The 17,531-nt window shown below is 42.4% G+C and overlaps 1 protein-coding gene across 1 annotated transcript in view; it reads left to right on the top strand.

Moving 5' to 3' along the window:
* The window catches only part of CACNA2D3 (calcium voltage-gated channel auxiliary subunit alpha2delta 3), a 795,852-nt gene that overhangs the window by 577,335 nt on the left and 200,986 nt on the right, over window positions 1–17,531 (top strand). Inside the window, exons 15-16 of the mRNA XM_032649095.1 lie at window positions 12,345–12,416; window positions 13,879–13,959. Of these exons, the coding sequence (XP_032504986.1) occupies window positions 12,345–12,416; window positions 13,879–13,959 (153 nt within the window). The remainder of the gene's footprint in view (window positions 1–12,344; window positions 12,417–13,878; window positions 13,960–17,531) is intronic.

The following is a 17,531-nucleotide window of genomic DNA, read 5'->3' as shown; positions in this document are numbered from 1 at the left end:
TCAGGAATAATTCAGGTCTCTGCTTCTGTAGCTCATTTCTCCTATCTGTTCTGCTTTCCAAGGAAATCATAGTGTTCAACTAAGCAGTTTATTTTTTAAGTCCTTTTCCTTTACCTCTTTGACATCATAAACCCTTTGCCCCTATCAGCAGCAGCTGCACATAGGTACCAGGCTCCCAGGCCCTCGTTACAGTCTAAGTTTGATCTCACTGGCACAGGCAAGATACACAAAGAAAGGTACTAAGAGAAGGAGCCAAGAGCAGGTAGAGGATGCACAACATAAAATGGACAGTGGTAGCCCTGGAGTCTTGTCCAGATTCTGGTACCAATTCTCTGTGACTCCTCTTCCTCTCTGAGCCTCATTTATAAAGTAAATAAAAGGACAGGATTAGAATAAATTCATTCAAGGAACATTTGCTGAGTGCTTCTTATGTACCAGGCTCTGTGCTAAATGCTATGGATAAAAGGAGGAACCATTCCCACTTCTGCCCTTGGAGTTCACAGGCTCTACAGAATCCCCAGCTTTTCTTCCAGCCACGGTGTTCAGTGACTTAGCTGTATTAACAGTTTGCGCAAATTTGGTCCTAGATTGTATCGTAGGTTGTAGAGTAAATATGATTATCTTTGTAGTGAAGTTTGAGAACATCTGGTTCCCATTTCCAGTTTGTTAGGGAAGTTTTTATGGAGGAAGCTGCATTTCAGGGGGTCTTTAAACAAGGGAAAGGTTTTGTCCCAGGGCCCCGAAGCCCTGACTGTTGGCAGTGTTTTCAGGCATCTATTTGGGAGGCGTCTAAACCATAGTTTGTGAAAATATAAATCTTTGGCCACAATGGGGGGTCAGTTATGTGTCATAGCTGATCATGAATATTGGCCAAAATCCAGTGCCCCATAATAATTCCTATTGTCCTTAATTTGGGACATTCCTGAAGTAAGCATGTTGTACGCTAATAAAGCAGTTCCCTAAGACAACTTTCAGATATGTTAATCTGTAATATTCTCTCGTCCATGGGTTTGCTTATATATGTGTCCCTGGTCAAAGACAGCATCCTCCCTCTGTCTAGATATTTACCCATAAAATGTATTCCCTGCTTAATGACTTAGATCTTTGAAACACTGGGAGAAAAAGGAACAACATAAAAATTTTCCTCAATAATAACAACTTTATTAGAAGAAAGTTATTTTGAGATTCTCATCCAGATGGTCTAACATTATCTAGCATTATCATTCACAAAGTTGTCTTTAGGTTGTTAAAAAGAGAGAGAACAAACAAATACAACAATTTAGTTCATAAAAGATGCAGTTAAAGTTCAAAGAGGGAAATCTGATTACTTTTATATTTAGACAACCTAAAATACAGTGAATCTCATAAGAATTCAGGATTTCCAAATCTCAGATGCAAGTAATAATGATTCAATAAAAAGAGGAAAAGTTTTGTCTAAAAGCAAAGTGTCATTTATGTAGCATTCTCAAGGACTGAGTGATGACACTTTACCAAGACAGTCAAATGCAAAGCAAGGGAGAAATGTTACTTGGAAGGTTTACTTCTTCTTTATTATTCTTATTCTCTACTGCTACTTTCTTTTTTTATAAATTTATTTTATTTATTTATTTTTGGCTGTGTTGGGTCTTTGTTGGTGCACGCAGGCTTTCTCTAGTTGGGGCGAGCCAGGGCTACTCTTCGTTGAGGTGCGCGGGCTTCTCACTGCAGTGGCTTCTCTTGTTGCAGGGCACGGGCTCTAGGTGCGCAGGCTTCGGTAGTTGTGGCACTCAGGCTCAGTAGTTGTGGCTCGCGGGCTCTAGAGTGCAGGCTCAGTAGTTGTGGCGCACGGGCTTAGCTGCTCCATGGCATGTGGGATCTTCCTGGGCCAGGGCTCGAACCCATGTCCCCTGCATTGGCAGGTGGATTCTTAACCACTGTGCCACCAGGGAAGTCCCTCCACTGCTACTTTCTTAATGCTTTAAATTATTCAAGGTTCAGGCATCTTGCAAAAATATTGAAAAATGCCAGTACAAAATGGGAATCTAAACAATGGTTGGTGTTCTTAATTTGTCTAGATTTTAAAAAGGAAAGCAGTTCATCTGAGTAGTATCATAAAAGACAGGTAATTCATATTGCTTACATTGAAAGAATCAACTCCTCAATTAAAAATAATAGCACCTGCTTTTTCTAAATATCTTGTTATGAAGAATATCCAAAATACTGATAATCAAATATAATATGTTTAACCCAGAATATAAAAACTTTATTCTGATAGCATTTCCATGTCAAAGTGTTACCATGGTTTGTTTAAAGGACTTTTTGATCTTCATGCAAAAAGGGGTTTTTAAAATAGGATTACTGTTATATATTTGTTTGTTTATATTTATTTTTAAGGCATTAATATTCATTGCTACCATATGTTACTGGGTGGTTTTATTTATTAATTAATTAATTTATTTTTGCTGTGTTGGGTCTTCGTTTCTGTGCGAGGGCTTTCTCTAGTTGTGGCAAGCGGGGGCCACTCTTCATTGCAGTGCACAGGCCTCTCACTATCGCGGCCTCTCTTGTTGCGGAGCACAGGCTCCAGACGCGCAGGCTCAGTAGTTGTGGCTCACGGCCCTAGTTGCTCCGCGGCATGTGGGATCCTCCCAGACCAGGGCTCGAACCCTTGTCCTCTGCAGTAGCAGGCAAACTTTCAACCACTGCGCCACCAGGGAAGCCCCTGGGTGGTTTTATTTATAAAATGTTTTCTGTAAGTGAGAATTTATGGGATGCTCTTATTATTAAAATTTTCAATCATACAGAAAAGAGACAAATTTTTAAAAAAACACTTAATCAAATACACACACACACACACACACACACACACACACACAGAGCCAATAGTGATTTAGGAATCTTTTGGTTTTATCACCAAAGCAAGCTATTCTTGCTTTCCCTTCTCATTTCAAAATGACTTCTTTGATTATTGAGGAAATGAATTTTTAAGTGTGCCTGTGTATGTAAATCCTCTCATTTACAACTAGCCACTATTGAAACAGCCAGCAAATTTCATGATCATCACTAAAGGCTGTGGCAGTCTAAGTAATGTGAGAGTAAAATTCACAGCTAGAGTCAAATAATGTTAACATTAGCCAAGCAGACAATGTTGATACTGTGCTCCCTCTTCAGGCATAAAATGCACCAATAGGATTTAGTTTCCATGTCTCAGTGGGTCTCACCTGTGTTCTACCTCTGAAGTGTGTCTATATGTGTCTCCAGAGAAAAGGTCCTTCTGCGTATACCCAGTACAAAAAGTTAAAACAGATCACTGAGTATGGTTCTTACTATATTCTTGCCCTGATACTTTGTTCAGTATTGAGGATAAGGGATGTTGTAATGGTAGAAGGAGAGGGAGATTTGGGGGAGGGGAAGTAGGCAGGCATTGAAAAGGAGTAGATACAGAGCACTGTTTTTGATCTGGGAATAGGTGGGAAGCTCCAGGGATCTTTTCTGTGTCTTTTCTGTGTGTGTGACCAGGGGGTGGGGGTGGGGGTGGGGGTGGGGGTGGTCTGTACATAGCCACATACTCTGCGCATGCCCTCTTTTCTTGATCTGTGTTTCCCTACTGTTCTCCTTAGTGCTGTCTCACCAAGTAATTTGTACAGAGTGTTATTCTGATGACTTTCTACTCTCCAGCTCTCCCCTCACCATGGAGTGTGAAAACTGGAGAATATGGGTGTTATCTGTCCCACCCACATTGCCCCTCATCATGTGTTGGCCAGAGAATGGCCCCTGGGGGATTCCGAGGTCATTTGTAAACTTGAGCTCATGTAGAAAGGAGAGAATGCCAAGGTGTTGGCTTCCCTTCTGTTAAATCTGTGTTTGAGAAAGTAGGTGTGAAGGAACCCCCCTTTTCCCGCATGCCCTCATCACATTCTCAGATCCTGAATGCTTTAAGGAAACAGTGGTTCTCCTTTCAAAATGTTTCATCTGATATTTAAAGATGTACACAGCTGCATCTTTCCACCAAAGGTTATTGATAGAAGGATAGTTGATATCGCCTATCTGTGTTTCAGTTCAGTGGGGAACTTAGTGACATTGGTTACAGTTTAAATACATTTTTATTGGTAAGGCCCATACTCTGGAAATGGATTATCACCCAGGACCTTGTGTCTGCAATTCACCCTGCTTGCCTCTAGATGGTGGTAGTGTCTTTTCCTGGAGTGCAATTTAGTGTTCATACCAGGTGTTGGAAGGAAGACAGAAGAAATGCAGCTGTGTACTCACAAATTACATAAACATATATAAAATATTTATGTATTATGTAATATATTTATATGATATACTCTATTAATGCAGTCAATATGCTGATCAACTTTAATAAGAAAAGAAAAACATACAAACATAGGAGGAGCAAAGTATAGAAGAAATATGATATTTGCAGAGAGTTAGTGAGTTGGCCTTTGTTCTTGGCTTAGAGCCATTCTCTTCCTATGCTGAGTTCCCCATTTGTGCACAACCTTCTCATTGAGTCCCAGCCTCCAGGGCTGAGCACATCTGGCAGGAGGCTCTGCTGAAAACCACCTGGCAGCCCTCAAACGGGCTTCCAAGCCTGCTGCCCTTAACTCGCTCAGATGCCTCCTCAGGACCAGGAGTCCTGCTTGCCTCCTTTCTCTGGGGCTTGGCACTCACCACCAGGGGCCTCCAGCTGTAGAATAAACAGAGCATTCTGCCACTGGCGCTGGCAAACTTCCTCTGATTGGAGATGTGAAAGAAGGCAACATAGTAGATGTCCTCCAAAAGTCACAAATCCAATCCATGTTCATTTGGGCAAAGAGAAAAAACTTATTGCCTCAACTAACGCAACAGAAGAAAGCATGGATGGGGTTGATCTTAGGGATGAAGGCATTCAGGACTGGTACCTTCCCTCCCTCTCCCCGTTCCTCCCTCCTTCTCCTTCTGCTTTTCCCTCATCATACACACACACACACACACACACACACACACACACACACACACACACTCACACTGTCTCATCTCTCCTCATCTCTCTGGGTTGACTTTATTTTCTCAATTTTGTCTCTGTGAGGAGGGGACATAGCTGTCAGGCTTACATTCCTAAAACCACACACAAAAGAGTGTAGAGAGTTTTTCCTATTTGCTCCAGATGGAAAAAAGGAAAAACCCCCAAATAGCCCATTTTGAATCCTGTGTCTAATTAATAAACCAATCATTGTGACCTGGGCAGAGATTGTGTGTATTTTTGTGTGTATGTATATATGTATAAGTGTGTGTGTGTGTGTGTGTGTGTGTGTGTGTGTAGTGCTGTGGTTGGCACAGCCTGGGTTGGATACCCAGCCACACGTGCAGGGTGGGAGAGGTTAACTGTCAAGAAAACCTTGTGAATGGAAGGGGTGAAGAAGATTTCCCTAAAGGAAGGGGTTGATATTTGTAAAAGAAGGAAAAGAAAAGTGCCGGGCAATTTTTTTAAAAGGTCTCCCCTGCATTGTTCCATTTGTAAATATTTTTAAGTATAAAGTAAGTGATGAAATTGCTGTGCGGCAGGGAACTTGCTCCTAGTGTTGTTAAACTGGTTTTCAGAAAGCTTCTGAATTTGTCCTATAAACCCTGAAAGATATCAGTAAATGCTGGACATTTTTATTTTAGTTAAGGCTGGTCATAAAGAAGACAGCCTTCTGCTCACGTGTAGAGAGACAGTGTACCCGCCCCAGCCAGCTCTTCCCCATTTGCCTCATTAGCTTTCCTGTCCCCACTAAGACCTATGTCTTATTCCTGGTTATCTTCCCAGCACATGGCATGGAACTTGGCACATAGCTGATGCTCAAGGAATGTTTATCAAGGGAATCAATGAATAATAATGACTAGACCTGCAACAAAATTGATAGAACGCAAATCTGGTTCTGTTATCCTATCTGGGGCCACACCCTAGAGCGGCGCCTGCATCGAGCTAGTGCCATTGGTGGGAAACTAATCAAGCATTAGGAGGAGAGGCCTGGCATCACTGCATGTACCTCACAAATGCATATTCATATGAGCCCACATGCATGATTAACTTGGGAAGCTGACAGGAAGCAGTCAATCTGTTGAGCAAGTTTGTGTTTTATAAACCAGATGTTTGGTATTATTATTCATCATTTCCTTTGATACCAGAATGGTCTCCATTATGTAGCATAGGAAATGAAGGATATGGAATAATATACACTTATTATACAACAGAACACCACAACCAAGCATTTCAGAGGCCTGTTCAAAGCCTGGGCAAGTATAATTGAATGTCAGTTCATTTTTGGATTCCCACTTGGACTTAAGTTAATGGGATTTTGCCTAGATGGACCATCGTGACCCCCACTCTCCCACTCCTACCCTTGGAAAATGAATGTTGACTCTATGTCTGCGTTTTTCTTGGAAGCCATGTCTATGAATCATAAGCAGTGCTCTTGCCTCAGTGGCTACTACAGGTTAGGGAGCCACAGGAAAGCAGGGACCCCCTAGTGTAGTGCGGGGACAGAGGGTGTCTGGCTGTGGTTTGCTGCGTAACTCCTGCTTGACGGTCTTAAAAAAAAAAACCAAAACCTTTTGCCACCAGCTGCTATTTCCTATGGCAGGAGTACAGAATGCCTTTCAATCATAAAGTGCTTACCGTGCAAATTAACTTTCAATTTGATGTTCACTCTCCACAAAATGCTTAAGATTCACAGGACCCAGACCCAGTGGAAAGTGGGAAAGATGGAGCTGGCGGGTGCAGAAAAGCATCTTCATGTTGTGCATTACAGTGATATTTCCGGAGTGCTGCCAGCCCTCATGGCCATACTGATGAGCTGGTATAACATCAGAAAGGCTACAGGTTAGGGTTCTGGCCAAGCCAGTACAAATCTGGGCCAGAATTGTCCCTGAAAGAGGGACATGTGAGCTCATAACAGTGGCTAGACTGAGATCACTGCATTTCCCTTGTTTACCTGGGGCTGGTTTAAAATGGGTGGTTTCTGTACAAATGTAATATTATGGGTTTTTTGAAAATTTTAAGTAACGCAGTAATTATATTTGGAATTAGCCCCCGAGTGAAGTTGTTACTATTTTCTGGCCTTAATATTTGGAAGTTAGTTTCCCGTGATCTTATATTTATGCCAGGACAAGTACCAGTGATTTATAACTGATTTTTACTGTTTGCAGGAAAAAAGCTTCATTTCTCATTATTGTCAATGGTATGTTTTGATTTTATCCATGATACATGTTGGCATTGCTTGAAATTTTGATTTGAGTTGCAAAGTGGAAGTTGCGCAGGGTTATGGATCAGTTCAACTCAGTTTTCTTTGTAGCATTAAGGATTAATCAAGGAGTCAGAATATGGGAAGATTTCTGATTCTGAGGGAGATGTTTATTGTGGGTTGGTCCTGCCTTTGAAAATGGCCTTGCATGCCCCCATTGATGGCCATAGTATACTTTAAGTATTTTTAGCAAGGTGTTGGAACCATGGTTTCACAAACTGTTATATACCAGTTGGTTTGGTTCCTGGCAACAATAACTGTTAGCATTATCTCATCGTTAATATTATTTGGTTCTTAATATGATACATCAAGTTTGTTTATTTATACTAACACCAAAATTAGGCTGTCCCAAATAATAGATTACATGATTACAATGTGTATTACTCAGGATTCTCCAGAGAAAGAGAACCATATGAGATATATATGTATTTTTTTTCTTAAGTGTAAGGTAAGTATACACACACCCACACACATACACACACACAGAAGGAGGGAGGGAGAGAGGGAGGGAGGGAGAGAGAGAGAGATTTATTTTAAGCAATTGCCTCACATGAATGTGGGGGGCTGACGCATCTGAAAAACTGTAAGGCAGGTTGGTAGGCTGGAAGTTCCAGCAGGATGGGATTTTACAGTCTTGGGTCTGAAGGCAGTCTGGAAGCAGAATTTCTTCTTCCTTGGGGAGCCTTGTTTTCTCTTAAGGCCTTGAACTGATTGGATAAAACACACCCAGATTATGTAGGATAATCTGCTTTATCAAAGTCTACTTATTTTTTATTGAAATATAGTTGACATGTAACATTATCTTAGTTTCAGATGTGCTACATAGTGATTTGCAAACATTATGAAATGATCATCACTATGTCTAGTAACCATCTGTCCGTGTACAAATTATTATGTTACTGACCATATTCCTTATGTTGTGTATTATATCCCCGTGGCTTATTTATTTTATAGCTGGAGGTTTGTATCTTTTCAGCCCCTTCACCTGTTTCGCTCCCACCTGCCCCCCGCTCTGGCAACCATCTGTTTGTTCTGTTTCTGTGAGTCTGTTTTTATTTTATTTTGTTTGTTTGTTTTGTTTTTTTAGATTCTACATATAAGTGAGATCATACTTATAAGTGAGATCATTTGTCTTTCTCTGACTTATTTCACTTAATATAATACTCTCTAGATCCATCCATGTTGTCACAAATGGCAAGATTTTTTTATGGCTGACTAATATTCCATTGTGTGTATATATCACATCTTCTTTATCCATTCATCTCTCAATGGACAATTAGTTTGCTTCCATATCTTGGCTATTGTAAATAACATTGCAGTGAACATTGGTGTGCATATCTCTTTTTGAATTAGTATTTTTATTTTCTTCCGATAATTACCCAGAAGTGAAATTGCTGGATCATATGGCAGTTCTATTTTTATTTATTTATTTATTTATTGGCTGTGCTACGTGGCTTGTGGGATCTTAGTTCCCAGATCAGGGACTGTACCTGAGCCCTCAGCAGTGAAAGCATGGAGTCCTAATCATTGGACCGCTAGGGAATTCCTGGCAGTTCTATTTTTAATTTTTTGATGAGCCTCCATACTGTTTTTCACAATGGCTGCACCAACTTACAATCCCAACAGTGCACAAGGGTTTCCTTTTCTTTACATCCTCACCAACACTTGTTATTTGTTATCTTTTTGATAATAACCATTCACTAACAGGGATGAGGTGATATATCATTGTGGTTTTGATTTACATTTCTGTAATAGCGATGCTGAGCATCTTTTCATGTGCCTGTTGTCCATCTGCTTGTCTAATTTGGGAAAACGTCTATTCAGGTCCTGTGCCCATTCTTCAGTCTGGTTGTTTGTTTATTTGATGTTGAGTGTATGTGTTATTTGTATATTTTGGAAAATAACGCCTTATCGGATATATAATTTGCAAGTATCTCCTCCCATTCAGTAGGCTGCCTTTTCTTTTTTGTTGATAGCTTTTTTTGCTCTGCAAAAGCTTTTTAGTTTGATGAGTCCCATTTGTTTATTTTTGCTTTTGTTTTTCTTGCCTGAGGAAACACATCCAAAAAAATTGCTAAGACCAATGTCAAAAACCATACTGCCTGTTTTTTTTCTAGGAGTTTTATGATTTCAGGTCTTACATTTAAGTCTTTAACTCATTTTTAGTCTACTTTTGTATATGATGTGAGACTGTCCAGTTTGATTCTTTTGCATGTAGCTGTCCAGTTTCCCTAATACCATTTATTGAAAAGGCTGTCTTTTCCCCATTGTATATTCTTGCCTCCTTTGTCATAGATTAATTGCCCATATAATTATTCATATAATGAACCCATATAAGTGTGGGTTCATTTCTGGGCTCTCTATTCTGTTCCATTGATCTATGTGTCTTTTTTTGTGTGCCAGTACCGTAATGTTTTCATGACTGTACCTTTTGTAGTATAGTTTGAAATGAGGGAGCATGATCCCTCCAGCTCTATCCCTGCATGTGGCTCTCTGCACAGCCCCAAGGTGCTCAGGGTGGTACCAGCCCACTGTTGGGTGGGGCTGGGTCCCTGTTGCTCTAGGCTAGAGGGAGGATTCCAAAATGGGGCTTGCCAGTGCCAGTGTTATTGTGGAACAAGCTCCTGAAACTGGTTGCTGCCAGCATCTCTATCTGCAGGGGGAGTCCCAATTGCCTCCTGCCTCTCCGGGAAGCTCTCCAAGGTCAGCAAATGGGTCTGACCTAGGCTTCTTTTAAACTACTGCCTCTGTGCTGGGACTTGGAAAGTGTGAGATTTTGCAAGCACTCTTTAGGAGCAGAGCCTCCATGTCCTGTCACTCTATGGCTCCCCTAAACATAAGCCCTGCTGGTTTTCAAAACCAGACGTTCTGGGGTCTTGTCTTCCCAGTGTAGGATCCCTGGGATGAGGAGCCTGATGTGGAACTCAGACCACTCGCTCCTTGGGGGAGGACCTCTACGATTGTGATATTCCTCCTGTTTGTAGGTTGCTGACCTGGAGGTATGGGTCTTGACTTTACCACGTCTCCGCCCTTCCTATCCATCTTGTTGTGGTTCCTTCTTTATGTCTATCGTTGTGGAAAATCTTTTCTGCTATCTTCAGTTTGTTCTCATAGATAGTTGCTCTGTAAGTAGTTGTAATTTTGGTGTGTCCTTTGGAGGAGGTGAGCTCTGGGTCTTCCTACTCCACCATTTTGGCCATCTCTAAAACCAACTGATTTAAATGTTAATCTCATCTAAAAAATACATTCACAACAACATCTAGACTGGTGTTTGGTCAAACAACTGGCACCGTTGCCTAACCAAGTTGCCACATAAAATTAACCATCACATCATGAATTCCCAGTCCTTGAGGGATCTTGAGATTCTTGCGTTGTTTCTCTTGTCATGGAGGAATGTAGGTCTATCTTGATATAGAGGTAAAACTAATAAGAACATGGCCTCCTCTATCCCTGTTAGGAGTTTTCCCAAAGCATATAAGTTTCTCTTTAACTATCATGGTTATTGATGGTGGAAAGCATTGCCTTTTAACAGTGCTTCTTGGATTTTAATATGCATACTAACTATTGAAATGAAGATTCAGATTCAGAGAATCTAGAGAGGACTTGGGATTATGCATTTCTAGGGCACTCAGGTGCCAGAGGTACTGCCATTCTGTGTGCCACATTACAAGTAATGAGGTCCTATTGCTCAAATAACCTATTGGAAGAACAAGACTGGGAGAAGATTGACTGAGTTTAATGACCTTTTCTCAGGAGGCCAGTCAGTCTGTGGGGACCTCAGTCCATGGGGACCTCTAAATTTTGGGATCTTCTCTTTATAATGCCTTTTCCCAAGAAGACCGAGGGAGCAACACCTCCGTTTTCTATGGAATTAAAGTGACAGAGAAGTGCCCAAACATCAGAAAACACTCTAGACTGAAGATAGTGGATTCTTATTCACAGATTGCTTCATTTGAAGCTTGAATGGGCTGTGAAACCAGGAAGTAAACCTCTCCCACCAGACTTGCCAATTTTGGTCTCTGTCCGCAGTGCCACATGCCTTGATCTTACTGGAGACTCTGCTACTTGCTAGCCATGTGACCTTGAAGGCAGGGAAAGGAAACTAGCATCTTTTGAGCACCTGCAGATGCCAGGTACCTTGCTGGGCAGTTTCACATTTTATCTTCATGGCAACACTGTTGGGGAATACTTGGCATTATTTCATACGAGGACATGAAGGCTTAGATAATGCAGTTAATAAAGATTCAAAGCTGAGAATTAGAACGAGGTTTATCTTGGACCAAAGCCTACTGTGGTCCAGGACTCAGTTTCCCCATTTGTTAATGGGGCAGAGTAGGGGTTCCTGCCTTTCTCCTAACACTGTTGTGAAGGACGGTTGGGATGGTGGTCTCAGTGCATTTGTATGCAATTCAGTGAGTTACAGAAGTGTATTATGTGCCAAATTTCAAGAGTTCTTCTTCCGGGAGGGATGTTCAGCTTCTTACCAGTGATTTAAAGATGAGCTGATCAAATTATTTTTTTTATTTTGTTTTTATTTTGTTTGTTTTCCATCTGGGACTGACATACAGAGATACGCAGAAGTTCAAAAAGGCCATGACTCAGCTACCTTGGGGAGAATAAATGCTTCCAGATTCCATTGTTTCCAGCAGGGGCACCTCATAAAACCCCTTGTGCTCATGCTTTCTGATCCTCAATTTCCAGATTAAGGAGAAGCATTAATATTGCACATATTGAACATAAAAGTCTGCAAAGTAAAACAGTAAAATCAGTCTGTAGTAATAAAATAAAATGAATCACTGAGATCCAAACAGGGCTTTATTTGAACTCAAATCGCTGAATGCAGTAAACAGATCAGCTGGAGTGACTGATGGTAACTGACGTTGTTTCCCCTGCTGGGGAGGAGGGGCTGGGATCTTCACCTACACGTCAGGGTGGAGGAATGTTGCACTCCCACCTATGCTATGAAGGCTCGAGTGGACCCTGGTCCATTCCCAACAGCCCCTGGTCAGGAAAGGATGAGATAGTCAAAGGGTATGGCCTCCAGCACTATTTATCCCAGATCTTTCTCAGGTAACTGGCTTTTCTGTCTCCATCCAGCTTGCCAATGGTCAGGGCCCCGTCCTGATGACCACGGTCGCCATGCCTGTGTTTAGTAAGCAGAACGAAACTGTGAGTACAGTGACTGGATTTCCTACCTGTTGCTAGGACGGTTGTTATCTCAGACCCCCTCTGACTCAAGCTTTGGTGCCCTTTTTTACTCATTTAATTTAAGGATGGAGGGTGTATAATTTTTCCTCACTTTTAATCCTGCTGGTAGCATCATGAAATCAAGAATAGATGAGAGATGAGACTTCCCTGGTGGTCCAGTGGTTAGGGCTCTGTGCTCCCAATGCAGGGGCCCCAGGTTTGATCCCTGATCAGGGAACTAGATCCTGCATGCCACAACTAAGAGCCGGCACAGCAAAAAAAGAATAGATGAGAGGAATTCAAGCAGGCATCATTTTACAGTTTGTAGCACTTTTCCAAAATTTAAGTGTTTAAATGACCAGAGGAAGGAAACCCCCAGAAAGAATCCTTGATCGTAGTGGGTTAACCTCTCTCTCATTTACAGGTACCAGCCTTGAATTAGATTCCCAGGGCTGTGGCAACAAAGTGCCCCAAACGGGATGGCTTACAACAATAGAAATGTATTCTCACAATTCCAGAGGCTAAAAGTCCAAAATCAAGGAGTCAGTTCTAGGGAAGACTCCTTCCTTTCCTCTTCCAGTGGCCCCAGGAATTCCTTGGTTTGTGGCAGCATAATTCCAATCTCCGCCTCTGTCTTCACATGGCCTTCTTCTCTCCTCATCTCTCTGTCCTCTCTTCTTCCTCTGACGACACAAATCATTGGATATAAGCCCCATCCTACATCCAGGATGATTTTGCCTTGAGATCCTTAATTAATTACATCTACAAAGACCCTATTTCCAAATAAGATCACAGCCTGAGGTTCTGGGGACACTTGAATTGGGGGGAAACAACAGACAACAGCGATGAGTATTTTCTTCTAGAAGCCCCTTTCTGACATTAGAAAGTTTAGTATACCACATTGACCTTGGGACCTGGGACCCTGGAGGCCTATTCCTTCCCCTTAGTCCTTGATTCCAGCTTGCTGCTAAAAATGTGTTAGGGTTATTGCATCTTTCTCTGGCTATTTAGTCTCTCTCTCTCTCGTGGGCACCAGATGGCAGTGTAAATTGAGAAAGTAGTTAACATGTAAAGTGTTTCCTATAAAAAGTTTCCATAAGAGAAACTGATTAATGATCATAAGTCCTTAGCTTCTTCAGATTCTTGATTTTCAGGAGAGAGAAGAAAATGGTTTTTAGGGTGTCTTGGTATGGGCGTGTGTTGAGGGATATATAATAGGTAATGTTTGGCCTGAGAAGCTACCATTCTTGCCTAGGAATATTTTGGGTAGCGGATGGGGAATAGAAGAGGTTCCCTCATAGAGATCCAGGTTAATCGTCAATCTCTCTCAGTTTAAAGGAGGCACCAGACAGTGATCTGTGGTGTGTGGCTTATCAGGAGGTTCTATTTCTTCTACCAGATTAACATACTATTGTTGATATTGTTTAATGTTTCTTTTCAACAGAGATCGAAAGGCATTCTTCTGGGTGTGGTCGGCACAGATGTCCCAGTGAAAGAACTTCTGAAGACCATCCCCAAATACAAGGTAATGCATTACATAATTAATAGTCAAGGGCCAAATGCACAAGATAATTTCACAACCTGCCATAGTGACAAGGAAAACACGAAGGAAAGAGGCCCTTCTACTCTCTTTCTAGAGGGCTCTGTTTTGTTTTGTTTTGTTTTGTTTTGTTAGAATAATAATAGTCCATGCAGGTCTGATTAGGTCTACATGTGCCTATCCAGGTTTGTGTGAGTCTGTGGAAATCTACACAAGTCTGTGCAGTTCTCCACAGGTCTTACACCTCTGATGGTTTTCTAAGCCAATCTTGATTCACCCCAATCTGAGGACCCTCTAAAATCTGTTACTTCTTAACAGGAACCCAATGAGGCACAAAGAAAAGTGGTCTCTGACTCTCGACTACGTATTCCCTTTATCCTGGAAGGTGATGGGGTACAAATTAATATTCCTTTCCTAAAGCTGCCTTAAACCTATGGCACTAAGGGGATTGTAAGTTTGTTTTAAATTCTGGGGATAGTTGAGAGGGTGGAATAGGTAATTTTGGAACAAAGAGATTAGGGCAGGCCTTGGTAGGCCACTGCCTTGGGAGTTTAGAACAACATGGAAAAGAAACACTAGATGGAAAGGGCTCAGAAAAGGCTGTGGCGGGGGGTGGATATGCTAGAACCAGCTCTGCGTGTGAGGCCAGCCCTACCTCGAGAGAGAGGGTCATGCTTTCCCCCTTACCTGGCTATATTCCCAGCACTCTGTTCCCAGAACTACTCTTTGGTTTATTTAGTTCTTCCACATTTGGGGACAGAGGGACTCTAATGGGTCATCCCAGTGCCACCCGCAGCCCAACCTCTTTCCATGAGAACAAGCATCCCAAGCTCCATGTGATTTCTCAGAGGTCCACAGTCTGGATCTGCCCTCTCTGGGGCAGGCAGGCACACACAGTGACAGACTGCACTGCCACCTAGGCTGGGTGCAGGAGGTGGCAAGTTGCTATGCAGGGGACATGGTGGCAGTAACCATTTTGTGGCCCATAGGGATGATATTACTTGGTATTTATGTTCTTTGGCTGCTGTAGTTAAATAAGCACTTTAACAAAATCAGAGCAACGGACAGGCCAGGAGCCTGGTTTCCATCCAAGTCAGGTTCACACTCTACCACCTTTAGAGCAGTGTTGTTCCAGCTTCAGCCTTTTGCTTCCCACCATCGTAACACATTGTCTTTTCTTTGTACCACCTGCAGAATTACTGAACAGATCTTTTTAAATTTCATTTGACTGGCACTTTTTCTTAATTATCTCTTCTAACCTCAGCCTGAACAGCCACATGTGAAGTCGTAAATTGAGATATGGTCATTATATTTTTCTGATACATAGGTTAGCCAGGGGAGTAACATGCAGGTTTTCCTTTTAAGGAGATGGCCCAGAGAGTCCTTGAACCCCATGCAGAAAACTCTCACCTGTTCCCTAGTGGGGGCTCCCCAGAAAAGCAAATCAAGGGGTAAGAAGAGGAAGGTCCCCTTAAGCCCTATCCCAGTGCTATGGAACTGCCCAAGAGCCGTCTCTGTGTATGCATGCATGGGAGTGCAGGGGGACAGAAAGCAGCCCCTGCTCCTTGTCCTAGGAGGAGTTCATGGACAGACATGGTTCCCCTGGCTGCACAAGGGTTGAGACCATACCGTCCCCTCTTCCCCCAGCATGAAGCAGACCAGCCCGCCCATCTCCATCTCTGGCCCACTCACAGACTGACAAGGGTTCTTTCCGTTCCCATCTGGAGGGAGGCAATCTCCTTTGGGCTGGGAATCTGAGATTCTTGGCTAACTGGCAGGGCCCCCTCCCTTACCACCTCATTCCCTGATGTGCTGAGCCTGCCTCACCACCGTTGTGAGAGGCCCTTCTTCCTGGGCCTTGGCAGGAAGAGGCAATGGTTAGTGCTCTGGAAGAAGATACATTTGGAGTTCAGCCCCATCACTGAGGAGCTGGGTATGGACAACTCTCTCAAATCCTTAGTTCCTCTCTGTCCAATGGTGATAACAATAGAACCTGCTTGTAGATTTGTGTGAAGAATTGACCACTGTCATCAGTCAGGAGCAATGGTAACACACTGGTCAAGAGGACAGGTTTGACCCCCAGCCCCTGGTACCTGCAGCCCTCTTCCACAGGGGGCACTGCTTGCAGAGAGCTATTGACACCTTTCCTACCCCAGATTCTGACACCTGTGGCTTCACATCCACTGATCCTATGCTAACCCAGAATGCCCAACAGAACGATGGGTTAACTGAACAATGGACTAGGCAACCACATGCTGGGATTCTCAGCCACCTTTGAAAATGGGGTTTTCAAAGAATTTTGAAAGACACGGGGAAAGGCTTACGATACAAGGTCATGTGTGTTAGGCAATATTCTTAAGTTTGACGACAAGGATAGGTCCACCTTTTTGACAGAAGGCCAGGATAAGAGCAAGAGAACAGATCACCAGGCATCACAGCAAACCCTTATCCAAGCAAGTCAGCTAAATGGATGACTGCAGCCAAAATGAACAGGTCACCCCTCAGAGGGTTGGACACAAAGTGACAGGTGCAGAAAACACCTATTTAAAAAAGCACCATTTTGTGGTACAAAATGGGATGTCTCAAGGTATAATATTAGCAGATAACATTTGCCCAGTACTCTGTGCTGTGCAACGAACATTACCCCCATCATGTTGTGAAACCTTCCTCAGGTAAGTGCAGTGCTGTTGTATCCATTCTACTCATAAGGAATCCCAGGTTTGCAGGGCTTATGTTCACAGAGCTCAAGGCTACGTAAGTAGGAAGTGGTGAGTGTGATTTGAGCCTAGACCCACATTCTTAGAGCAGATCTAAGCCATTCACATACTACTTCATATACTCTCTGTACCATTATTTACTTAATACTTCACTTGTAAATCAGCCTGAAACTTTCTTCACTTAACTAAATTTTGATAGGAAACACATCATTTCTAAAAAGAAAAGCCAGTGTCAGTTTGCATTATAGAAGATAATTGTAAAAAAAATTATAAAAACAAAATAATAGTATTAAATAATTGATTCCAAGGTTCTGAACTTGAATTCTGTTCTCTTTTTTTCTTTTAAGTTAGTATTAAAGGCAAATGTTAAAGATATACTAATGGAAAGTTTATGTTTGATATAATTGGAAGGATGGAAGAAATTTTTAAAAGGGCTGCCTCTTACTAGAGGTTCTGGCTATAAAGTTTAACACAGGCCCTATATGCCACCTGAAATCATCTCGCTCTACACTGTTTTTCCTAAGAAAGCAAAATAGGCCATGGGAAGATGATGGAGGACTGAGGAGTGAGGACCATAGGGGATTGTTCAGACTTGGGGTATGTATCCCTGCCTCCTAGGGCTCCCCTTAGCCCTGGACATCAGCGCCATCACCACCCTCCATAAGCCCATGCTGCACCCTCACCTGTTGGCCCAACCTTCTCAGAGAACCCAAAAGGTTAAGTTCTTCCCAGCGCTTCCTAGCTGGTCCTTAGCACATGCTCCACTCCTAGAAGAGGAAACTTCTTTAAACAAGCAAGGCATGTATCTTCCCATATGCCAGTTCCACTTAGGTGATCAAA

Source organism: Phocoena sinus, chromosome 11 (assembly GCF_008692025.1).
Source record: "Phocoena sinus isolate mPhoSin1 chromosome 11, mPhoSin1.pri, whole genome shotgun sequence".
In the NCBI taxonomy this organism is placed as follows: domain Eukaryota; kingdom Metazoa; phylum Chordata; class Mammalia; order Artiodactyla; family Phocoenidae; genus Phocoena; species Phocoena sinus.
The sequence above is the reverse complement of the archived record's forward strand: the minus strand, read 5'-3'. Positions and strand labels throughout refer to the sequence as shown.